General features: G+C 36.6%; 1 protein-coding gene across 3 annotated transcripts in view; it reads right to left on the minus strand.

Moving 5' to 3' along the window:
• The window catches only part of LOC121014632 (coiled-coil domain-containing protein 7-like), an 85,355-nt gene that overhangs the window by 9,348 nt on the left and 50,058 nt on the right, over nt 1–25,949 (minus strand). For all 3 annotated transcript variants that reach the window (XM_040451027.1, XM_040451028.1, XM_040451026.1), the window contains one exon: nt 10,321–10,443. In XM_040451027.1, coding sequence (XP_040306961.1) covers nt 10,321–10,443 — 123 coding nt within the window. The remainder of the gene's footprint in view (nt 1–10,320; nt 10,444–25,949) is intronic.

Genomic DNA, 25,949 nt, shown 5'->3' on the forward strand with positions numbered 1-25,949 from the left:
CATAAAACTCTGATCTTGGCTATATAACTTTAGTAAATGGAACAAAAGCTAACAAATGCAAACAGAGACTTCAAAATTGCTTGTACATTGGGCTTTTCCACATGCCAATCTTAGAAGGAACATCTATACTGTTTTCCATAGTAGTTGCACCAATTTACAATCCCACCAACAATGTGCAAATGTTACCATTTCCCTATATGTTCACCAACATTTTTTTATCATTTATCTTGTTGCTGATAACCATTCTAATGGGTGTGAAATGATATTTCATTGTAGCTTTGATTTGCATTTCCTTGATTAGTGATGTCAAGCACTTTTTTATGGCTTCTTTGTATGTCTTCTTTGAAAAATGTCTATTTACATCCTCTCACCATTTATAATAGCATTGTTTAGTTTTAGGGTTTTTCCTTCTCCTCCCCCCGTCCCTCCTACTCCTTTTTTTGCTACTGAGTTGTAAGAGTTCCTTACATACTTTGGGTTTTAAATTATTATCAGATAGATGGTTTCAAATATTTTCTCATATTCTGTAGGTTGCCTTTTCATTTTGTTGATGGTTCCTTTTGCTGAGCAGAAATTTTAGTTTGATGTTCCACCTGCTTTTGTTTTTGTTGCTTGTGCTATTGGTGTAATGTCAAAAATATCATTGCCAACGTATATGTCAAGGAGCTTTTTACCTGTTTTCTTCTAGGAGTATTGAGGTTTCAGATCCCACATAAATCTTTAATCTATTTCAAATTAATTTTTGTTAATGATATAAAATATGTTTTTTTGTTCTTGCATATTGATAACCAATTTTCCAACATCATTCACTTAAGACACTATTATTTCCCATTAAGTATTCTTATCTCCCTGTCAAATATTAATATATATGAAGATTTATCCAGGCTCTTGATTCTGTTCCTTTGGTATATGGTCTGTTTTTATGTCAGTACTATCCTGTTTTGATTATTATAGCTTTGTAATATAGTTTGAAATAAAGAAGTGTAATGCCTCTAGCTTGCTCTCTCTCAGGATTGTTTTGGCTCTTCAGGGTCTTTTGTGGTTCCAAACAAATTATAAGATAGTTTTCTCTATTTTCAGAAAAATTCCATTGAAGTATTAATAGAGATTGCATTGAATCTATAGATGACTTTTTGGAATAGTATAAACATTAAAATTTTTTTAATGTTTATTTATTATTGAGAGACAGAGAGACACAGATTATGAGCAGGGGAGGGGTAGAGACAGGGGTAGAAACAGAATCTGAAATAGGCTCCAGGCTCTGAGCTGTCAGCACAGAGCCTGACCTGGGGCTCGCACTCATAAACTGTGAGATCATGACCTGAGCTGACGTCAGTCGCCCAACCAACTGAGCCACCCAGGTGCCCCGGATAGTATAAACATTTTAAAAACATTAACTTCCAATCCACAAACCTAGGGTATCATCCCATTTATTTGTGCTTCTTCAATTTCTTTCGTCAAAATGTTATCGTTGTTATGCTTAGATTATTATCAACCTTGTTTAAATTTATTAAGAATAAATAATTTATTTTGAATAAAGTATTCTGAATACTTATTTGTTTTGATGTTACTGTGAATGAGACTGTTTTCCTTATTTCTATCAGATATTTCATTTTTAGTGCATAGAAATGCAATTCATTTCTGTATATTGATTTTGTATCCTTCGGCTTTACTGCCTTCACTTATCAGTCCTAACACTTTTATGGTAGAATCTTTAGGATTTTCTCTATATAATATCATATCATTTACAAACTTCACTTTTTCTGATTTGGATGCCTTTTATTTCTTTTTATTGCTTAATTGCTCTAAAATTTCCAGTACTAAGTTGAATAGTAATGATGAGAATGGGCACCTTTTCCTGATCTTAGCTGAAAACCTTTCAATCTTTCACCTGTGCGCTTGTCATAAATGACCTTTATTATGTTGAGATATGTTCCTTCCATACCTATGGAGAGTTTTTATCATGAAAAGATGTTAAATTTGTCAAATGTCTCTTCTGAATTTATTGAGGTGATCATGTGATTTTTACCTCATTTTGTTAATGTGGTGTATTACATACAATGATTGATGTATGTAGATCCATCTTTGCACCTTATGGATAAATCCCAATTGGTCACAGAATATTATCCTTTCAGTGTACTGTTGAGTTTGTTTTGCTGGAATTTTGTTGAGAATTTTTGCTTCAATTTTCTTCAGGGATATTATTTCTCAGGGTCATAATTTTCTTTTCTTGTACTGTCCTTTGGTATGAGGGTAATGCTAACCTTGTAAAATGAGCTTGAGAGAATGTCTTTCTCTTCAATTTTTGGGAAGTGTTTGAGAAAGACTGGCATTAATTATTCTTTAAATGTTTGGTAGAATTCACCAGTGAAACCATCTAGGTGTGGACTTTTCTTTGATGGGTTGTTTTTGGTTACTGATTCAATATTATCATTATTGGTCTACTTAGATTTTCTATTTCTTTACAATTCAGTCTTTGTAGTTGATATGTTTCTAGGAATTTATCCATTTTTTCTAGGTTATACAATTTTTTGGCTTATAATTATTCATTGTATCTCATAATCTTTGAATCTCTATAGTATCATTTTAATGTCTACTCTTTCATTTCTGACCTTTGAGTATTTCTTTTTGTAGAAAAAATACTTAGTCTAGCTAAAGTTTTGTCAATTTTCTTTACCTTTTCAAAAAAACCCATTTCTTATCATCATTGATCTTTTTATTATTTTTATGGTCTTTATTTCCACTCTGATCTTTGCTATTTCTTTATTTGTACTAACTTTGGGCTTAGCATTTTCTTCTTTTGTAGTTCCTTGTGGTAAAAAGTTTTTTACTTGATATCTTTCTTTCCTTTTTTTGTAATGCAGATGTTTACCCCTATAAACTTACCTCTTAGAACTGCTTTTGATTCATCCTTAAGTTTTGGTGTGTTGTATTTCTATTTTCATTTGTTTCAAGTTATTTATTCATTTTACATTTTGTTTGTTCTTTGATTGGTTGTTTGGGAATGTGTTGTTTACTTTACACATATCTGTGAATCTACTAGTTTTCACTCAGTTATTGATTTTTCATTCCATACCACTGCAGTCAGAAAAAAATTCTTGGTAATTTTCAATCTTCTTAGATAGTCTAAGACTTGTTTTATGACTTATCATATGATCTCTTCTGGAGACTGCTGTGTGTGTATTTGGGAAGGATATGAGAATGTGTATTGTGCTGCTATTGTATGGAATACTCTATATGTCAGTTAGGTCTATTTGGTTTAAAGTAGAGCTCAAGTTCAATGTCTCCTTATTGATTTTCTGTCTGGATGATCTATGGGTGTATGATGTTGAAAGTGAGGTATTGAATTCTCATACTATTATTATATTATTGTCTATTTCTCCCTTCACATCTGTTAATACTTGCTGGATATATTCAGGTGTTTGATGTTGGGTGAATAAAAATTTATGATTGTTACATTCTCCTGATGAATTTGCAATTTTATAAATATATAATTATCAGTCTGTCTTCTTGTTACTGCTTCTGAATTTAAGTCTATTTTGCCTGATACAAGTATAGCTACGTTGCTTTCATTTGGCTTCCACCAATATCTTTTTCCTTCACTTTGACCCTACAAGTGTCCTTGAGTATTCCTGGCTCCTCTGTCAAATAGTAGTTGGCCATATATGAATGTGTTAATTTCTTGGCTCTCAATTCTGTTTGGTTGGTGTATCTGTTTTTATGCCAACTGTTTTCATTACTATAGCTTTATAATAGAGCTTGAAATAAGGAAGTGTGATGCCTCTTGCTTTGTTCTTTCTCAGGATTGCTTTGACTAATTAGGGTCTTTGTGATTCTATATAAATTTTAGGCTTGTTTTCCCTAATACTGTAAAAAAATGCCATTGGAATCTTAATAGGAATTGCATTGAACCTATAGATGACTTTGGGTAGTATGGATATTTTGATAATATTAATTCTTCCAATTCATGAACATGGGATACTTTTTTTTTTTTTCAGTTTCTTTCATTAATGTTTTGTAGTTTTTAGTGTGGACATATTTTACCTCCAGGGTTACACTTTTTCCTAACTATTTAATTTTTTTGATGCTATTGTAAATGGGATCATTTTATTTCTTTTTCAGATAATTTGTTGTTAAAGTATAGAAATGCTACTGACTTTTGCATGTTAATTTTGTACCCTGCAACTTTATTGAATTCATTGATTGGATATAGCTTTGGTGTTTTTTGTTTGTTTTGTTTTTTGATAGAGTTTTTAACAAAGAATAGTCTCCCTGCCTGGCTGGAGCAGAACTGGCTCCGTAAGTGGCAAGGGTCTTTTTTGTGGTCTTGACTCAAGTAAATTGTGCCCATTTCCCTGGCCAAATAGTGCTACTGGCTTTGCTCTGCCAAAGACCAGTTATGCCTGCTGTATCCTCTGTTCAAGTGTGGCTGGGCTACAGAGCCTCTAGTTGCTCTATCTAGGCTTTCTGGTTAGGTTGGTCTAAGAGCTACACTCAGCAGTGGGCAGGGTTTATGAATGAGCTCCCTTGCCTAGGCAGAATGGGCAGACCTGCTCCAAACAGCCTTCCTAGTGTTCCCAATCACGTTTTCTAGTTGGAATGGGCTGGGCATGGTTGTTGGTGGGGCTACAAATTAGTTCCCTTTCCTAGGCAAAATAGGGAAACTGACTTCAAGTCCAGATCTTTGTGATCTTGACTCAAGATGACAGTTCCCCATGTTCCCTGGCCAAATTTACCACTGGCTTTGCTCTGCAAATAATCAGTTCTGTCTGTCATTTTCTGCTCAGTTGGTGTTGAACCACACAGCTTCCAGGTGTTTTACCAGTCTTCCTGGTCAGGTGGGACAAGAGATATACTCAATGGTGAACGATGCTATGACTTAGCTCCCCTCTCTGGGCAGTGGTAGACCAAGCTCCAGGGCTAGCAAGATTCCTCTTTTAAGAACCCAAGTCATACAGACCTGCTCCTCACCAAGTTCCCTGGTGAGATTATGTCACTGTCTTGGCTCTGCAGATGAGCAAACCTGTGGTAAGGATACTACTTTGGTACTACAGGTAGGAACTCAATCTGCCAAGGTCTGAGTGCGGGTTTTTGCAAGCAATTCCTCCCTTCCCTGTCACAGATTCCCAGTGGCCAAGTCCCCTGGATTACCCCACAATCCCCATGGTGTGAGACCAGAGTGGGGGCTCCCAACAGGTGACACAATGCTATAGGAGCTGAATGTTCATCCTGGGCTCTCTTTTCCAACTGGAGAAATGGGGCTCAGGGGAAATCTCTCAATGTAGTTCTCCAATGGGCATGGGGAAGAGGCAATATGGTCAGTGTGTAGCCACTTTTCCTATCTTTCTAATGCAATTGGTCTTGGTCTCTATGATGTGGAGACAGTGGTGCTTCACCTTCACCCCAATGTTCTAGGATTTTCTCAGTGGTGTCCTGTCCATGAATAGATTTTAGTTTTTCTTCTTCTTTGAGGAAGTACAGTCAGGAATGACATTTGTTACAATTTTGGTATGCCACTCTTCCTCCTACCTTTTATGTTTTTGATGTCATAATTTACCTTTGTTTATTTTGTGTATCCATTAACAAATTACTATAGCTGTGGTTATTTTCTTTTTTTTTTTTATGTTACTCAGTTTTCATTTTATTTTATTTTATTTTTATTTATTTTTTTATATATGAAATTTATTGTCAAATTGGTTTCCATACAACACCCAGTGCTCATCCCAAAAGGTGCCCTCCTCAATACCCATCACCCACCCTCTCCTCCCTCCCACCCCCCATCAACCCTCAGTTTGCTCTCAGTTCTCAACAGTCTCTTATGCTTTGGCTCTCTCCCACTCTAACCTCTTTTTTTTTTTTTTTCCTTCCCCTCCCCCATGGGTTCCTGTTGAGTTTCTCAGGATCCACATAAGAGTGAAACCATATGGTATCTGTCTTTCTCTGTATGGCTTATTTCACTTAGCATCACACTCTCCAGTACCTTTTCCTCTTAACCTTTACAGTTAAAAGGTTAATATTTTACCATACTGCAGCATTAGAGTTTTCTGAATTTAACTATATATTTGTCTTTACTATTTTACTGTATGCTTTCATGTCATAATTAGTGTCCTTTCATTTCAGCCTAAAGAACTCCTTTCAGCATTTATTGTAAGGCCTTTCTAGTGGTGATAAACCAATTCAGCTTCTCTTTGTTTTTGAGTTTTATTTCACCTTCATTTCTGGTAGGCAACTTTGCCTGGTATTCTTTTTGGGTAGTTGTTTTTTTCAACACTTTGATATATCATCCCACTGTTTTTTGGCCTGCAATGTTTTTGCAGACATTGCTTCTAATGCCTGAGAGGATTCCCATGTATGCAAGAAATATTTTCCTCTTACTGCTTTTAAAATTCTCTCATTGTATTTGATTTTAGACAGTTTTATTATAATGTGTATTGGCCAATATTATTGTGGATTGAAGTTTTGCACTGATTTATTACTTTTGTGAACTTGGATATTCAAATATCTCCCTAGATTTGCAAAGTTCTCAGCCATTATTTCTTTACATAAGCTTTGTCCCTCTCCTCTTCTTCTGCTATTCTAATTATCCATATATTAGTCAGATTATTGGTGTTCCATAGTTCATATAGTCTTCATTCGTTTATTTTCTCTTCTTTGTATAATCTTAATACTGTCTTCTACTTTACAAATTCTGTCTTCTGCTGGATTTGCTACTAACTCTGGAATTTCTGTTTGATTCTTTTTATGATCTCTATTTCTCCATTAAACTTCTCATTTTCTTTGTATATTATTTTCCTGCTGTCATTGAGATGCCTTTCTGTGTTTTTTTTTAAACTTTTTTTTTTTTTTGAGAGCACATACACACATGTGTGAGCAGGGGAGGGGCAGAGGGAGAGAGAGAGAGAGAATCTTAAGAGAGAAAGAGCCCCCCAGCCTCCAAATATGGAGCTCAATCTTAGGACTGTGAAATCATGATCTGAGCTGAAATCAAGAGTCAGATGCTTAACCAACTGAGCCACCCAGGTGCCCCTTTCTGTGTTTTCTTGTAGCTCACTGAGATTCCTTAAAACAGCTATTTTGAATTCTTTATCAGTTAAATTGCCAATCTCATTTTTTTTTTTTGAGTTATTGGAAAATTATTGTATTTCTTTCATGGTAACATGTTTCCTTGATTTTTCATGTTCCTAAATGTGCTCTCTGCTGTCATTACATTTTTATTTCAACGTTTTTTATTTATTTTTTTGGGACAGAGACAGAGCATGAACGGGGGAGGGGCAGAGAGAGAGGGAGACACAGAATCGGAAACAGGCTCCAGGCTCTGAGCCATCAGCCCAGAGCCTGATGCGGGGCTCGAACTCACGGACCGCGAGATTGTGACCTGGCTGAAGTCGGACGCTTAACCGACTGCGCCACCCAGGCGCCCCTGTCATTACATTTTTAAAAGTAGTCACCTCCTCCAGGCTTATTGACTGGCTTCCAGAGAGAAATCCCTTCTGTCAGCCCTGCTAGGGTTTTTTAAGTTTTTTCAGACCATTTCTATGGGTATGCCTGTTCCATACCTTTTGCTCTCTTTTGTGGGAGAATTCTTAAGCCTTGTTTCTGTGCTATAAAGACAGGCTGGTTGCCCAAGTCTTCCTTTTTGTTTTCCTTATGGCAGTGCTGACTGCTCAACTTTATGTTTTCTTCCAGGTCTGCTTTTTGTGGGTGTCCACTGTCTGTCAAAGCTCACTCCTGTTGTGGTTGGGAGCATGCACAGGGAGCCAGTCACAGGGTGGAGTTTGTGTGGGTGAGACACATGAAGTGCTGGAGGTGCCTGTGGGTCAGGTGTGGGTGATCCACAGGTGAGGTATTTTCAGCAGCTCATGTGTGGGCCTCCTGATTGAGTCCTTGACACACTTAGCAGTCACAATCCTTTTATACATTTAGTTCTGAGCCTTGGCTGCCGTTCTCTCAGCCGTTCTCTGCCCTCTGGTCATGCAGCTTATGACTCAGTTCTCTGGATAAGATAGGAGAGAAATGGGTCTTTTTGACAGTATCCTGCATACCTAAAGAAGCTGGGTACTTACTCACATGCTCTCACTCTTTCCCATGCAAGAAATCCCGGGATGAAAAGGTCTCTCTTGACAATGAAGTATGGCTGTCCTGAAGGAGTGGTGCAATAAAGTCAAAATGTTCCTTTTGCCCTCTACAATGTATCCAATATTAGATTTTGTTGTTGTTCCAACAGTGTGCTTGGAACTACTTCCATGGACTCCTGGGCTCAACAAAACGTCTCTCATCTGTGGATGATCATCAACTTGGTTTTCCTTGTGTGGGGCAGGGGGAGGGGAGATGGCAAAAAAAGAAAAAAAGAAACAAAAACCCTGCAATGTTGATGTCATCACTGTGATCCTCCTTCTCTCTCGCCAAATATTTTACAGGAAATGTCACTTATTGTTTTTAGTTCTCTGATATATCTAATTATATCAAAGTGCTTTTTAGAAAGCTTTCTCCCTTCTCATTGAGAAAGGTTTTCTTTTCTTTTGTGGCATTTTAATGCAGTAGTGCTTTTAGTATTTGCAAATATAGATGTACAAAAGCTCTTCTTCCTTTTCCTATGTAAATTAGAATAATTAGCAGTACAGCCTTCACTGTTTTTTACCTGCTATAGAGGGTGGCATACACAGTTTTTGTTAGAAGGATAGAGTTTCTTATTCTCAGCATCTTCCTTAATTTTGTCCTTTATCCAAATGCTGTTTTATTTGGGACCAGAATACTCATTTTTGTATTTGATATGTAATCTAATTTAGAAGGATGCATCCATAAGGATATCTTTGACAATCTGAACTATAGGCATAAACCATTGGTTTCTCCTCACTAATTCAGTTAAAGTTTATTAGATTTTTTTTTTACAAATCCTACTGATTTTAAAAGTAATGTGCTGTTGCAGAACACTTTCATTTAAACAAATAAGTATAAGCCTTATATTATTTACTCATTGGCTAGAATTAAACTGAAGCCACAGGCTGAGAGGCTTAGCAAGAGTTTGTAAGTGAGAAAATAAAATACTGTTGACATTATTTATTTCAAGCCATAATTCTAAACTAGTCATTAACATTTGTCAAATATGAACAAAAGCTGGGGGGGATCAAGTCACTAAAGATAAAAACCTTAGTGCATGTTAGGGTAATGGCCCCATACTGTGAAATTTATGTTTATTCTTCACCTTATTTTCATGAAAGTATCAAGACTAGATTGTATGAAAATATTTTGGTACATCTTGGTATTAAATACTGAATATAATTTTGGATGCAGGTGGTACAGAAGACTAGCTATCCTAATGACCTAATTCTAACTAAAATGCTACATTTAAAAAACGCATTTTATTTTTTTTAATTTTTAACATTTATTTTTGAGAGACAGAGAGACAGAGCATGAGTGGGGGAGGGGCAGAGAGAGAGGGAGACACAGAATCTGAAGCAGGCTCCAAGCTCTGAGCTGTCAGCACAGAGCCCAATGCTGGGCTTGAACTCACAAACCGCGACATCATGACCTGAGGTGAAGTCAGACGCTTAATCGACTGAGCCACCCAGATGCCCCTAAAAATGCATTTTAAAAACTATTGCTGAGATGGCATAAAATATACTCAGGAAAGCAACACAAACAAAAAGAGAAGAAGTAAAAGCATTTAACTTGCAGATTTATGCTAAAAATGTGTGTGTGTGTGTGTGTATGTGTGTGTGTATGTGTGTGTGTGTGTTGTACATAATTTTATTTTATTTTTTATTTATATATGAAATTTATTGTCAAATTGGTTTCCATACAACACCCAGTGCTCATCCCAAAAGGTGCCCTCCTCAATACCCGTATCCAAAATCTATAAAGAGCTCACCAAACTCCACACCCGAAAAGCAAATAACCCAGTGAAGAAATGGGCAGAAAACATGAATAGACACTTCTCTAAAGAAGACATCCGGATGGCCAACATAATTTTATAATGTGGATTGTCCTGGAATAATGTGGGAGGTGGGGGAGAAGACAAGGTGGGTAATTTCACAATAAAGGGAAATAAAAAAGAGGGCATAATCAAGTATTTTGGAAAGTACTGGTATAGAACATCATTATTATATATGGCTTATGGTGGCAGATGTGAAAGCTGGGAAAGAAGGGAATGGGATTATAAGAGCACAGAGTAGGAACCATTAGAATGACTTTTTAAAAAACTCTATATTAGTTTTACATACTTTCTGAATGCTTAAAACATTTCATAAAAAGTAAAATGAAAAATCATGCTACAAAAAGTATTCCAGGTAATTAGTTATTTTACATTGTTATATCTTTTACCTTGAGTGTCAAAGGTTGAAAAACTGATCCTGTTTGTAGAGAATTTACGTGGTGCAATGTGACTGTGAAAAAAATCTTCTTGATGTTGTGTGGACATATATCTGTTTTTGAATAAATTCACACCTAAAATAAAATGAAAAAAAAATTTCACAAAGACATTGCAAATATTTGCATACTACTCCCTAGTCTCCATGTATTAGTTTTTATTTTTGCATTTGTAATTTTTCTTTTCATATTTTTAAATGTTTATTTATTTATTTTGAGAGAGGGACAGGGATAGAGAGAGACCAAGTGGGGGAGTGCAGAGGGAGAGAGAGAATCCCAAGCTGGCTTCTACATGGGGCTGGATCTCATGACCCTGAGATCATGACCTTAGCCAAAATCAAGAGTCAGACACTTAACTGACTGAACCACCCAGGGGTCCTTTCTTTTCATTTCTGAGTGGTCACTTGTCTATCATTCCAATTTCTATAAACTACTTTTTCATTTTCCCTCCCTTTTTTTGTTCTGTACTTTTAGGTAACATCTTCCTTAATCTTGACCTTTAACCCAAACTCACTTTACCTTAAACATGAATATTCATTTCTATATTTGAGCTATAGTCTTGTTTTAACTCCTTTCCTCTTAGCAATTTCTTCCAAATTTTGCTTAGAACATTTAATTATAAATTCACAATTAGTAAATAAGCATAGATTAATTAGCTAAATAAATTTTGTTCTTAAAGGATATGGTATTTTATTTATTTTTTTTAATTTTTTTTTCTTTTTTAAACGTTTATTTTATTTTTGGGACAGAGAGAGACAGAGCATGAACGGGGGAGGGGCAGAGAGAGAGGGAGACACAGAATCGGAAACAGGCTCCAGGCTCTGAGCCATCAGCCCAGAGCCCGACGCGGGGCTCGAATTCACGGATCGTGACCTGGCTGAAGTCGGACGCTTAACCGACTGCGCCACCCAGGCGCCCCAAAGGATATGGTATTTTAAATTGACTAAATGTAGGTAAGAGTACTTCATTGCTTTGCCAAAGGTTATTATTTAAAATTGACAAGGACTCCTAATAATAAGGAACATTGAAGAAAATAGTAATTGAAAGTACCAAAACAAAAATAGTCTGAAAATTAAAGACAGAAAAATTACTCTTCATACTTTATCAAATTTGCTAGAGTAAAACACGAAACAAATTTAACTGCTTGATTCAAACAGTTTCATTTTTATAATGCCTTAGTCATAAGCTGTTTGAGTTAGTCATTTTTATTTGTGTGGAGCCTGGGTGGCTCAGTGACTTGAGCATCTGACTTCAGCTCAGGTCATGATTTCAGGTTCATGAGTTTGAGCCCTGAATTGGGTTTGCTGCTGTCAGTGCAGAGCCTGCTTTAGATCTGTTCCCCGCAGCCCCCCCGCCCAAAGTCTCTGCCCTTCCCCTGCTCATGCTCTCTCTCTCTCTTAAAAACAAAAATAAAACATTAAAAAAATTTATTTGCTTCATTTTTTAAATTTTATTTTAATTCCAGTTAGTTTCCATACAATGTTATGTTACTTTCAAGTGTACAATAAATATAGTGATTCGACAATTCCATATACCACCCAGTGCTCATCACAAGTGCCTCATTAATTCCCATCATTTATTTCACCCATCCCCCACATACTTCCCCTCTGGTAACTATCAGTTTGTTCCCTGTAGTTAAGAGTCTATTTCTTGGTTTGTCTTTCTCTTTCTCTTTTTTTCCATTGCTCATTTGTTTTGTTTCTTACATTCCACATATGAGTAGAATCACATGGTTTTTGTCTTTGACCAACTTTTTCCATTTAGCATTATATTCTCTAGCTCCATCCATCTCATGGCATATGGAACTTAAAATGGATTAAAAACTTAAATGTGAAGGCTGAAACCACAAATATCCTAGAAGAGAGCTCAGGAAGTAATGTTTCTGACATTGGCTGAGGCAACATTTTTCTAGGTATGTCTCCTGAGGCAAGGGAGAGCAAAAATAAACTATTGTAACTATATCAAAATAAAATTCTTCTGCACAGCAAAAACAAACAAACAAACAAAAACAAAAAAAAATCAAATTAAATGCAATATACTGAGTGGGAGAAGATATTTGACTATTTTAACTAGTTCTTTTTCAGAAATAAATGTGTGATATAATGAAATAAATAAAGCATTCAAAAGCAAAGTTTCAGAAATCTTGCCTTAATCTTAAATTTCACTAAGAACACATATTTTGGTGCTTATATTTGAGATTCAACTATTTCCAAATGCTATATTTCAGCATTGTTTCTGCAAAAGTCATGACTACAATATTTCTTGCACCAGAGAGAAACGTATCTAATAGTGTTACTCCAGGATTAGAAGCAGTTGTGTAATCTGTGAGTAGACAACTACTCTAATAGAGATGTAAGTTCACATACCAACTTAATTATGTACAGGGAATTGCTAACCAATGAAATAACTGTTATAATCCTCTCATAACACTCATCAACTAGCCCTTACTGTTTTTTCCAGTTTAAAGCAACTTACCTTTTCAAACCAGCAACAGAAAGTGAGTAGACTAGCAGTGAGAAATACTACACTGAGTATATTCTAAGGTCACTAAAGCACTGGATATTATGGTTCACTTTCTAAGTGAATGAGTTTTAAAATTAATAATATCTAGCTGATTTTCTATTGATAGCAAATACTAAAGTTTAATTAATTATACGAGGGAATTCATGAAGATTTTTACCCATGTAATAATATATACTTACTGTTGTCATTAATGATCCATACATAATAAAATCCAAAAAAAAGACATAAACTATAAATATTAGACTTGAAAAATACTTGTCACCAGGGTGACTTTTATGTTGTGTCTTGATTTTATCAATTATTTTTTCTCTTCCAACATTATATGTCAAGTGTCCTACATCAGTCTCTATAGACAAAAAAAAAAAAATCCCCAAACACTTTAAAAGGTAAACATTAATGCGTGGTTGTTTGTGTGTGTAGTATGAATTTAATTAGCATTTGTTATTATAGTAAAAGAGAAAAACACAATGTCTGAATTGTACAATCAAAAATTTCATAGAATTTGCATGGCTAAAGCAATTATATAAGCCTCATTATAATGAAATGCTTAGGGATTTGATCAAGAAAAAAGTCAGGATGATGAAAACCTGATAAAACTGAGGCACAACTGACACTGAATAATCCCTTAACCAGTGCTTTTTCTACACAAGGCTATCTTTTTAAAAAAACTATTTTTAATTTTTCTTTTTTAGAAAAGAGAGAAAGCATGTGAAAGGGGGAGAGGGGTAGAGGGAGGGAAGGAGAGAGAGAGAGAGAGAGAGAGAGAGAGAGAGAGAGAGAATCTTAAGTAAGCTCCATGCTCAGCGCAGAGCCCAACATGGGGCTAGATCCCATGACCCTGGGTTTATGACCTGAGCTGAAATCAAATATCGGATGCTGCACTGACTGAGCCACCTAGGCACCCCTACAATGTGATCTTTTTATAAAAACTTAAATCATTTTGAGGAGTTAATGTTAATGTTATAACTTCCAAGTTTACACTAAAAGGACATTCATGCTGTAGGAGTATACAAATGAGATGGAATATGACATTGTTGTTCATAGTTCAAGTTATAAACCATAGTCCCACATCAGAAAAAGTTACTATGAGGCAGAAATTCTTTGACTCTCTCAAGACTATTTTATGCCATTTTTAGGTTATATAATTGTAAATTAAGTAGGCATCAGTGATGTAGAAGAATAAGATATTCTGTGGTCTAAAAAAAGTGTCTACCAGTTCCCCTTATGCATATACCTTGTAGCTGGAGAAAGGAATATGAGTAAATTTGCAGTAGTACCTGCATTGAGATTGCATACCATTTCATTTGAGGGTTTTTTTTTTTAATATATGAAATTTATTGTCAAATTGGTTTCCATACAACACCCAGTGCTCATCCCAAAAGGTGCCCTCCTCAATACCCATCACCCACCCTCCCCTCCCTCCCACCCCCCATAAACCCTCAGTTTGTTCTCAGTTTTTAAGAGTCTCTTACGCTTTGGCTCTCTCCCACTCTAACCTCTTTTTTTTTTCCTTCCCCTCCGCCATGGGTTTCTGTTAAGTTTCTCAGGATCCACATAAGAGTAAAAACATATGGTATCTTCATTTGAGTTTTTATGGGATTTGAACATTTGCTGGATTTAGAACCTACTAACTAGGTCAAACAAGAGTAAAAACACAAGAAAGATATTAAAAAAGAATTTAAATTAAAAAGGAGATAACTAGGATTGGTGATTTGGATCAAATAAAATACCTAATGTTTTGTGAATGAAAGATGGTTATAGGAAAGCAAGTATCAAAGGTTGGAAACTTATAAATCTGACACCATAATAGGGACCTTGCTTTGTTGTAATGACTGAGACCATGAATAATTGTTAAAGGTTGTACTCTGATCTTTGTTGCCCAAATATATATTCACTGCAACATAAGAAGAGGAAGCAACCAGCCTGGGTATCTTTACCAAAAAGAACCACAAAGCATAAGATTGGATAGAACAACTTTCACTACATTTTGCGAAAATAAAATGACATACAGCAGTGAGAAATGGGGATATTAGTAGATACATCTGAGGCTTCTTTGGTTGTTTCTGCAATTTGTATAAGTAAGAATTAATTGTCCATTTGAACTGGACCAAGAGATTCTTAAATAAGCACAGAGGCATTAAGAGCATTTCATAGTGGATAGGATTAAAAACTGGGGGGTTGGGGTGGGGAAGGTATGTCCTAGAGAAATTTATGATCTAGTAAGAATCACAATTTCCCTCCTTCACTATGACCTCTAACTGCTTTAATGCTTTCTGAAAACTCTCCTTCCTGAAGTTCCTAGTGTAGAGTACACACATTTTTATTTTTTATTTATTTTTATTTTTAAAAATTTACATCCAAATTAGTTAGCATATAGTGAAACAATTATTTCAGGAGTAGATTCCTTAGTGCCCCTTACCCATTTAGCCCATCCTCCCTCCCACAACCCCTCCAGTAACCCTCAGTTTGTTCTCCATAATTTTGAGTCTCTTCGGCTTTGTCCACTCCCTGTTTTTGTATTATTTTTGTTTCCCTTCCCTTATGTTCATATGTTTTGTCTCCTAAAGTCCTCTTATGAGTGAAGTCACACGCTTTCTGTCTTTCTCTGACTGCCTAATTTCTCTTAGCATACTACCCTCCAGTTCCATCCATGTAGTTGCAAATGGCAAGATTTCATTCTTTTTGATTTCCAAATAATACTCCATTGTATACCACATCTTCTTTACCCATTAATCTATCGATGGACATTTGGGCTTTTTCCATACTTTGGCTATTGTTGACAGTGCTACACAAACCTGGGGGTGCATGTGTCTCTTCAAAACAGCACACCTGTATCCCATGGATAAATGCCTAGTAGTGCAATTGCTGGGTCATAGGGTAGTTCTATTTTTATTTTTTTGAGGAACCTCCATACTGTTTTCCAGAGTGGCTGCACCAGCTTGCATTCCCACCAACAATTCATTTTTTTTTCAATATATGAAATTTGTTGTCAAATTGGTTTCCATACAACACCCAGGGTTCATCCCAAAAGGTGCCGTCCCTAATACCCATCACCCACCCTCCCCTCCCTCCCACCACCCATCAACCCTCAGTTTGTTCTCACTTTTTAAGAGTCTCTTACGCTTTGGCTCTCTCCCACTCTAACCTCTTTTTTTTTCTTCCCCTCCCCCATGGATTTCTGTTATGTTTCTCAGAATCCACAGAAGAGTGAAAACATATGGTATCTGTCTTTCTCTGTATGGCTTATTTCACTTAGTATCACACTCTCCAGTTCCATCCACGTTGCTACAAAGGGCCATATTTCATTCTTTCTCATTGCCATATAGTACTCCATTGTGTATATAAACCACAATTGCTTTATCCATTCATCAGTTGATGGACATTTAGGCTCTTTCCATAATTTGGCTATTGTTGAGAGTGCTGCTATAAACATTGGGGTACGAGTGCCCCTATGCATCAGTACTCCTGTATCCCTTGGGTAAATTCCTAGCAGTGCTATTGCTGGGCCATAGGGTAGTTCTATTTTTAATTTTCTGAGGAAACTCCACACTGTTTTCCAGAGCGGCTGCACCAATTTGCATTCCCACCAACAGTGAAAGAGGGTTCCTGTTTCTCTACATCCTCTCCAGCATCTATAGTCTCCGATTTGTTCATTTTGGCCACTCTGACTGGAGTGAGGTGATATCTGAGTGTGGTTTTGATTTGCATTTCCCTGATGAGGAGCGACGTTGAGCATCTTTTCATGTGCCTGTTGGCCATCCGGATGTCTTCTTTAGAGAAGTGTCTATTCATGTTTTCTGCCCATTTCAGCTATTATTTCTTCAAGTACACCTTCAGCACCTTTCCCTCTCTCTTCCTCCTCTGGAATACCAATTATGCGTAGATTATTTCTCTTTAGTGCATCACTTAGTTCTCTAATTTTCCCCCCATACTCCTGGATTTTTTAATCTTTTTCTCAGCCTCCTCTTTTTCCATAATTTTATCTTCTAGTTCACCTAGTCTCTCCTCTGCCTCTTCAATCTGAGCCGTGGTCATTTCCATTTTATTTTGCACCTCGTTTATAGAATATTTTAGCTCCTCCTGACTATTCCTTAGTCCCTTGATCTCTGTAGCAATAGATTCTCTGCTGTCCTCTATACTGTTTTCAAGCCCAGCGATTAATTTTATGACTATTATTCTAAATTCACTTTCTGTTATATTATTTAAATCCTTTTTGATCAATTTGTTAGCTATTGTTATTTCCTGGGAATTCTTTTGAGGGGAATTCTTCCGTTTGGTCATTTTGGATAGTCCCTGGAGTGGTGCAGACCTGCAGGGCACTTCCCCTGTCCTGTCTTGAATAACTCGTGTTGGTGGGTGGGGTCACAGTCAGACCTGATGCCTGCCCCCAGCCCACCGCTGGGGCTGCAGTCAGACTGGTGTGTACCTTCTCTTTCCCTCTCCTAGGGGCAGGATTCACTGTGTGGTGGCGTGGCCTGTGTAGGCTACTTGCACAATGCCAGGCTTGTGGTGCTGGGGATCTGGCATATTCACTGGGGTGGATGGGCAATGTGCACGGGGGCAGAAGGGGCAGGCTCAGCTCGCTTCTCCTTCGGTGATCTTCTTCAGGAGGGGCCCTGTGGCAGTGGGAGGGAGTCAGATCCTCCGCTGGAGGGATGGATCTGCAGAAGCACAGTGTTCGGTGTTTGCAGGGTGCAAGCAAGTTCTCTGGCAGGAACTGGTTCCCTTTGGGATTTTGGCTGGGGGATGGGCGAGGGAGATGGCGCTGGGAGCACCTTTGTTCCCCGCCAAACTGAGCTCTGTCATCCGGGGCTCAACAACTCTCCCTCCTGTTGTCCTCCAGCCTTCCCGCTCTCCGAGCAGAGCTGTTAACTTATAACCTTATATAACCTTAACTTATAACCTTATATAACTTATAACAGATGTTAAGTCTTGCTGCCTGTCGGAACACACTCCGTCCGGCCGCTCCGCTTTTGCCAGCCAGACTCGGAGTCTCTGCTTGGCCGGGGGGCTGCCCCTCCACCCCGGCTCCCTCCCTCCAGTCCGTGTAGAGTGCACCGCCTCTCCGCCCTTCCTACCCTCTTCCGTGGGCCTCTCGTCTGCGCTTGGCTCTGGAGACTCCATTCTGCTAGTTTTCTGGAGGTTTTCTGGGTTATTTAGGCAGGTGTAGGTGGAATCTAAGTGACCAGCAGGACGCAGTGAGCCCAGGGTCCTCCTACACCGCCATCTTCCCCTGGTTCCCACCAACAATTCAAAAGAGATCCTCTTTGTCTGCATCCTTCCCAACATCTGTTGTTACCTGAGTTGTTAATGTTAGCCATTCTGACAGGTGTAAAGTGGTATCTCATTGTGGTTTTGATTTGTATTTCCCTGATGATCAATGATGTTGAGTATTTTTTCATGTGTCACTTGGCTATCTGGATGTCTTCTTTGGAGAAGTGTCTATTCATGTCTTTTGCCCATTTCTTCACTGGATTATTTGTTTTTTGGGTATTGAGTTTGATAAGTTCTTTACAGATTTTGGATACTAACCCTTTATCTGATATGTCATTTGCAAATATCTTCTCCCATTCTGTTGATTGCCTTTAATTTTGCTGATTGTTTCCTTCTGCTGTGCAGGAGCTTTTTATTTTGATTTTTGCTTTTGTTTCCCTTGCCTTCAGAGACATGTTGAGTAAGAAGTTGCTGCGGCCAAGATCAAAGAGGTTTTTGCCTGCTTTCTTCTCGAGGATTTTGATGGCTTCCTATCTTACATTTAGGTCTTTCATCCATTTTGAGTTTATTTTTGTGTATGGTGTAAGAAAGTGGTCCAGGTTTATTCTTCTGTATGTTGCTGTCCTGTTTTCCCAGCACCACTTGCTGAAGAGACTGTCTTTATTCCATTGCATATTCTTTCCCACTTTGTCAAAGATTAGTTGGCCATACGTTTTTGAGTCTATTTCTGTGTTCTCTATTCTGTTCCATTGATCTGAGTGTCTGTTCTTGTGCCAGTACCATACTGTCTTGATAATTACAGCTTTGTAGTATAGCTTGAAGTCTGGGATTGTGATGCCTCCTGGTTTGGTTTTCTTTTTCAAGATCGCTTTGGTTATTTGAGTACACAGTTTTAATTGTTACTTTCATGATTTATATTTTCTGTTTGGTAATAACTGGGCATTTTAGATGACATATTATAGCAAATCTGGATACTGAATTCCCCTCCCCCTTTGAAGCTTGTTGTTTGCCTGATTATTTATTAGAAATGAAAGCTGGACAATTTTTTTTGTACTGAAATATCCTTCCCTTCAGTGTGAAGTTTCTAATGTTGCTTTTCTTAGGGCATAGACTTGGCCATGCATACCGCGACCTTTGGATGATAGTTTTTTTAAAGGGGTCTCTTTGAGTATTTCTTTTTTTATTTTTTTCTTGATTATTTCTTTCTCTTGTTTCTCTGTTAAGGTATCACACAGGGATCAATAAGAAATGTGTGAAACACTGTTCAACCAGGAAAAAAGGCAGTTGTATAAATTGTGAACTATATAACAAAACTAAAGGTTTCTACCTCATCTGAGAAATTTGCTTGATAGTTCAATCATATAGAGGGAATTAGTAACCAATGAAATAACTATCTGGTAAATTCCTCTTCTTATTCATTTCATAAGCTAGAATTTCTGCTTTTGTAAATAAAAATAAACTATCCCATGTAACCAGAAAAAAAGAAAGTGAATAGAACAGCACTTAAAATGTTTCCATCAAGCATATTCCAAGCTCGACTTAGCATTATATTTTATGGATCATGTTTTAATGGATGAGTTCTAAAACCTAAAATATGTGGCTAATTGTCCATTTATAGTAACTGCTAGAATTCCACTAATTATAGGAGAGACTTTACAAAGACGTTTTATCACATAATAGCACATAGATTCAACAATCTTTAAAGATCCAAATTTAAACTCCAGAGGAAATAATAAACCTTAAATAGACTTGAAATATTTTTGTTCTTACCAGGATTACTCTTTGACTCTGTCTTGACTTCTCTCTTTATTATACCTCTTCCAATAGCACCTAGGAGGCCTTCTCTATCAGTGTCTATAGAAATAAACAATTCTAAAACACTTTGTAAGGTAAATGTTAACATGTGGTTGTGTGTCTAGTATTCCTCTAATTAGCATTTATTATAGGAGGAGAATTATAGTGAAATGTCTGGATGGCAAAAACATAATACCTTAGAATCCAGATAGCTATTAGTGGTCATGTAAGCCCCATCATACTGAAGCGTAGAGATGTTTAGTGATTTGACAAAGATGGCATATCTAGATAATGACAAAATTGATGCTCAAACTGGGGCTTCATCTAGAGCTTTTCCCAGAAAATATAAAGTCTTTCACAAGTTTAAATCACACCAGAACATTTAAGTTAATAATATAACCTTCATGTACATATTAAAAACACATTCATCTAGTGAGGCATGGCATTACTTTTTTTCCCCAGGTCAGCTTGTAAACTATGGTCACTGGAGTCACAGACATTATTGTGAGGCAGAAGTTCTTGACTTGTCTAGGAATATTTTAATGCTCCCCATTTTTATTAGGTTATGTCACTTTAAATCAAGTAGGCATTAGTGATGGAAAAGAATAACAAATAACATATGGAAGGAGATAAAATGCTGTCTCAAATCTTCTTAGCATGTAGACCCTCCACCTGGAGAGGAGGAAATGGGTAATTTGCAATCATGTGAGCATTGACATTGCATCTCTTTCCATTTGAGTCTTCACATGATTTTTAGTTTTTTTTTCCTGGATGTGGAAATAATATGTAGGTCTCATGACAGAAAAAATAAAAAGAAACTTATTTAAAATAATTTCACACTGCACAAGAAATAACTAGAATTGGTGACTCTTGGTTACCAATGGGCAAAATTTTAATTGGTTCTAATACAGCATATAACTGAAGTTGAAAACATTTCCATGATCCAGATATAGATTGGAAGTCTTGCTTTGGAGAAATGACTGAGCCTATGAATTTTAAAGTTTTCAATATCACCATAACAACAAAATATACACTGCCATTGTAACCTAAACAGAGGTAGATACCACCAGATGGGGCATCATTACTAAAACCAAAGACAAATAGGATTGGTCAGAACAGGTTTTAAATAATTAAGTAATGACATTTGTGAAAGTAATATGAGCTATAGATTCACATAACTGGAGAACATTAGCGGACCTATTTTAGCCTTTTGGTCTTTCTCTAACAGATGTAATTAGAATAACTGATTCACATGAACTGAGAAGGCAAGGGATTCTTATATAAGCAGTGAAGCAATGAGAATAGCCCCTGAGTGCAGATTGGATTAAACAGTAGGAGCATAAAAGGTAAGTGGTGGGGAAATTTATAAGAGTTACAATTTTCCTCTTTCACAATATTGTTCCATTTCTTTAAGTCTTTTTAAAAAATCTTATGCTGCTTAGAATTTCTTGAGTTATTTTTAAAACATACATAAGGTATAAAATTTGCCCATTTTAAATGTTTAATTAATGGTTAGTAATATATTCCTAGAATTGTGTAACTGTCAGTACAGTTGTAGAATCTACTTAAGATTTATATCATTAAATTCCAGTGAGAGTTAGAAATTTTCCACCATATTTTTGATACAGATTCTGTATATAACTCTAAATTCCTATTCTCTTTCTACATATAAATATAAATATAAAAATACAAATATAAATATATATAAATTCATTTATTATAAAAATGTTTCATTGTTTATAAAACTGTGCCCTATAGAGAAACTGAAAGAATAAGAGCAAGTATGTATGGATAGTCTTTGCTATATTAACCATTTTTTGTCTCAGTTTTATTTTTATTTTATTTTTTAATATAATTTATTGTCAAATTGGCCAACATACAGTATGTAAAGTGTGCTCTTGATTTTTGGGGTAGATTCCCACAGTTCATTGCTTACATACAACACCCAGTGCTCATCCCAAGTGCCCCCCTCAATGACCATCTCCCATTTTCCCTTTCCCCCCATCCCCCTTCAACCCTCAGTTTGTTCTCTGTATTTAAGAATCTCTTATGGTTTGCCTCCCTCTCGCTCTATTTGTAGCTATTTTTTCCCCTTCTCTTCCCCCATGGTCTTTGGTTAACTTTCCAAAGATCCCCACATGAGAGAAAACGTATGGTATCTTTCTCTGACTGACTCATTTCACTTAGCATAATACCTTCCAGTTCCATCCACATTGCTTCAAATGGCATGATTTCATTCTTTCTCATTGCCAACTAGTACTCCATTATATATATAAACCACATCTTCTTTATTCATTCATCACTTGATGGACATTTAGTCTCTTTCCATAATTTGGCTATTGTTGAAAGTGCTGCTATAAACATTGGGGTACATGTGCCCCTATGCATCAGCACTCCTGTATCCTTTGGGTAAATTCCTAGTAGTGCTATTGCTGAGTTTTGAGGTAGCTCTATTTTTAATTTTTTGAGGAACCTCCACACTGTTTTCCAGAGCAGCACCAGTTTACATTCCCACCAATGGTGCAAGAGGGTTCCTTTTTATCCAAATCATCACCAGCATCTGTCATTTCCCAAGTTGTTCATTTTAGCCACCCTGACCAGTGTGAGATGGTATCTCAGTGTGGTTTTGATTTGTATTTCCCTAATGAGAAGTGACGTCGAGCATCTTTTCATGTGTCTGTTGGCCATTTGGTGTCTTCTTTGGAAAAGTGTCTATTCATGTCTTCTGCCCATTTCTTCACTGGATTATTTGTTTTTTGACTGTTGAATTTGGTAAGTTCTTTATAGATTTTAGGCACTAACCCTTTATCCAATATGTCTTTTGCAAATATATTTTTCCATTCCATCAATTGCCTTTTAATATTGTTGATTATTTCCTTTTTAGTGCAGAAGATTTTTATCTTGATGAGGTCCCAATAGTTCACTTTTGCTTTTAATTCCCTTGCCTTTGGAGATGTGTTGACTAAGAAATTGCTGTGGCTGAGGTCCAAGAGGTTGTTGCCTGCTGTCTTCTCTAGAGTTTTGATGGTTTCCTGTCTCACACTTACGTCTTTCATCCATTTTCAGTTTATTTTTGTGTATGATGTAAGAAAGTGGTCTAGTTTCATTCTTCTGCATGTTGCTGTCCAGTGCTCCCAGCACCATTTGCTAAAGAGACTGTCTCTTTTCCATTGGGTACTCTTTCCTCCTTTGTTGAAGATTAGTTAGCCATATATTTGTGGGCCCAATTCTACATTCTCTATTCTATTCCATTGGTCTATGTGTCTGTTTTTGTGCCAATACCATACTGTCTTGATGATTACAGCTTTGTAGTACAGGTTAAAGTCTGGGATTGTGATGCCTCCCGCTTTGGTTTTCTTTTTCAATATTACTTTGGCTACTTGGGGTCTTTTTTGGTTCCAACAATTTTAGGATTGTTTGTTCTAGCTTTGAGAAGAATGCTGGTGCAATTTTGATTGGGATTGCATTAAATGTGTAGATTGCTTTGGGTAGTATTGACATTTTAACAATATTTATTCTTCCAATCCGTGAGCGTGGAATGTTTTTCCATTTCTTTTTGCCTTCTTCAGTTTTCTTCATAAGTTTTCTGTAGTTTTCAGCATACAGATAGATCTTTTTTATATATTTAGTTAGGTTTATTCCTAGGTATTTTATGGTTCTTGGTGCAATTATAAATGGGATCATTTTCTTTATTTCTCTTTCTAATGCTTCATTATTGGTGTATAGAAATGCAACTGATTTCTGTACATTGATTTTGTACCCTGTGACTTTGCTGAATTCATGTATCAGTTCTAGCAGCCTTTTTGTGGAGCCTTTTGGGTTTTACACGTGGAGTAGCATGTTGTCTGTGAAAAGTAAAAGTTCAACTTCCTCTTTGCCAATTTTGATGTCTTTTATTTCATCTTGTTGTCTGCTTGCTGATACTAGGACTTCAACATTATGTTGAACAACAGTGTTAAGAGTGAAAATCCCTGTTGTGTTCCTGATCTCAGGGGCAAAGCCCTCAGTTTTTCCCCATTGAAGATGATATTAGCTGTGGGCTTTTGATATATGGCTTCTATGATATTTAAGTATGTTCTTTCTATCCCAACTTTCTTGAGGGTTTTTATTAAGAAAGATGTTGTTTTTTGTCAAATACTTTTTCTGCATCTATTGACAGTATCATATGGTTCTTATCCTTTCTTTTACTGTTGTGATGTATCACATTGATTGATTTGCACATACTGAACCAGCCCTACAGCCCAGGAATGAATCCCACTTGATCATGGTGAATAATTCTTTTTATATGCTGTAGAATTCGATTTGCTAGTATCTGGTTGAGAATTTTTGCATCCATGTTGATCAGGGATATTGGTCTGTAATTCTCCTTTTTTTATGGGGTCTCTGTCTGGTTTGGGAATCAAGGTAATGCTGTCTTCATAGAATGAGTCCGGAAGTTTTCCTTCCATGTCTATTTTTTTGGAACAGCCTGAGAAGAATAGGTATTAACTCTGCTTTAAATGTCTGGTAGAATTCCCCTAGGAAGCCATCTGGACCAGAAATCTTATTTGTTGGGATATTCTTGATAACTGATTCAATTTCTTCACTAGTTATGGGTGTGTTCAAATTTTCTATTTCCTCCTGTTTGAGTTTTGGTGTGTGTGGATGTCCAGGAATTTGTCCATTTCTTCAGGTTGTCCAGTTTGTTTGCATGTAATTTTTCATAGTATTCTCTGATAATTTCTTGTATTTCTGAGGGATGGTTGTGATAAATCCATTTTCATTTGTGACTTTATATATTTGGCTCCCTTCTCTTTTCTTTTTGAGATGTCGGGCTAGGGGTTTATCAATTTCATTTATTTTTCAAAAAAACACCCCTTAGTTTCATTTATTTGTTCTGCTGTGTTTGGGGATTATATATTGTTTATACCTGGTCTGATCTTTATTATTTCCCTTCTTCTCCTGGCCGTGGGTTTTCTTTGCTGTTCTGCCTCTAGTTCCTTTAAGTGTGCTGTTAGATTCTGTATTTGGATTTTTCTTGTTTCTTGAGATAGGCTTGTACTACAATGTATTTTCCCCTTACGACTGCCTTTGCTGCATCCCAAAGGGTTTGGATTGCTGTGTTTTTATTTTCATGTGTTTCCATATATGTTTTAATTTATTTTTAATTGCCTGGTTGACCCATTAATTCTTTAGTAAGATGTTCTTTAACCTCCATGAATTTGGAGGTTTTCCAAACTTTTTCCTGTGGTTGATTTCAAGTTCCAAGGCATTGTGATTTGAAAGCGTGTACAGTATGATCTCAATTCTTTTGTATTTACTGAGGCTATTTTGTGAAGCAGTATGTGATCTATCTTGGAGAATATTCCACGAGCACTCTAGAAGAATGTATATTCTGCTGCCTTTGGATGAAAAGTTCTGAATATCTGTCAAGTCCATGTGGTCCAGTGTATCATTCAGGGCCATTATTTATTGATTTTCTATCTGGAGGATCTGTCCATTGTTATAAGTGGAGTATTAAAGTTCCCTGCAATTATCACATTCTTACCAATAAGATTGCTTATGTTTGTGATTATTTTATATATTTGGGTGTTTCCAAATTCAATGCAGAAACATTTATAGCTGTTAGTTCTTCTTGGTGGATAGAGCCCATAATTATTATATAATGCCCTTCTTCATCCCTTTTACAGTCTTTAGTTTAAAATATAGTTTGTCTGATATAAGTATGACTACTCCAGCTTTCTTTTGGCTTTCAGTAGCATGATAGATCGTTCTTCATTACCTCACTTTGAATCTGAAAGTGTCCTCAGGTCTAAAATGGGTCTCTTGTAGGTAGCAAATAGATAGGTCTTATCTTTTTATCCATTCTGATACCCTATGTCTTTTGATTGGAGCATTTAGTCCATTTACATTCAGTGTTATTATTGAAAGATATGGATTTAGAATCATTGTGTTCTGTAGGTTGCGTGCTTATCGTGATGTCGCTGTTCCTTTGTGGTCTTTGCAACATTCTACTCACAGAGTCCTTAGGATCTCTTGTAGGGCTGGTTTAGTGGTGATGAATTCCTTCAGTT

Source organism: Herpailurus yagouaroundi, unplaced genomic scaffold (genome assembly GCF_014898765.1).
Source record: "Herpailurus yagouaroundi ecotype Mexico unplaced genomic scaffold, PumYag 203, whole genome shotgun sequence".
NCBI lineage: Eukaryota > Metazoa > Chordata > Mammalia > Carnivora > Felidae > Herpailurus > Herpailurus yagouaroundi.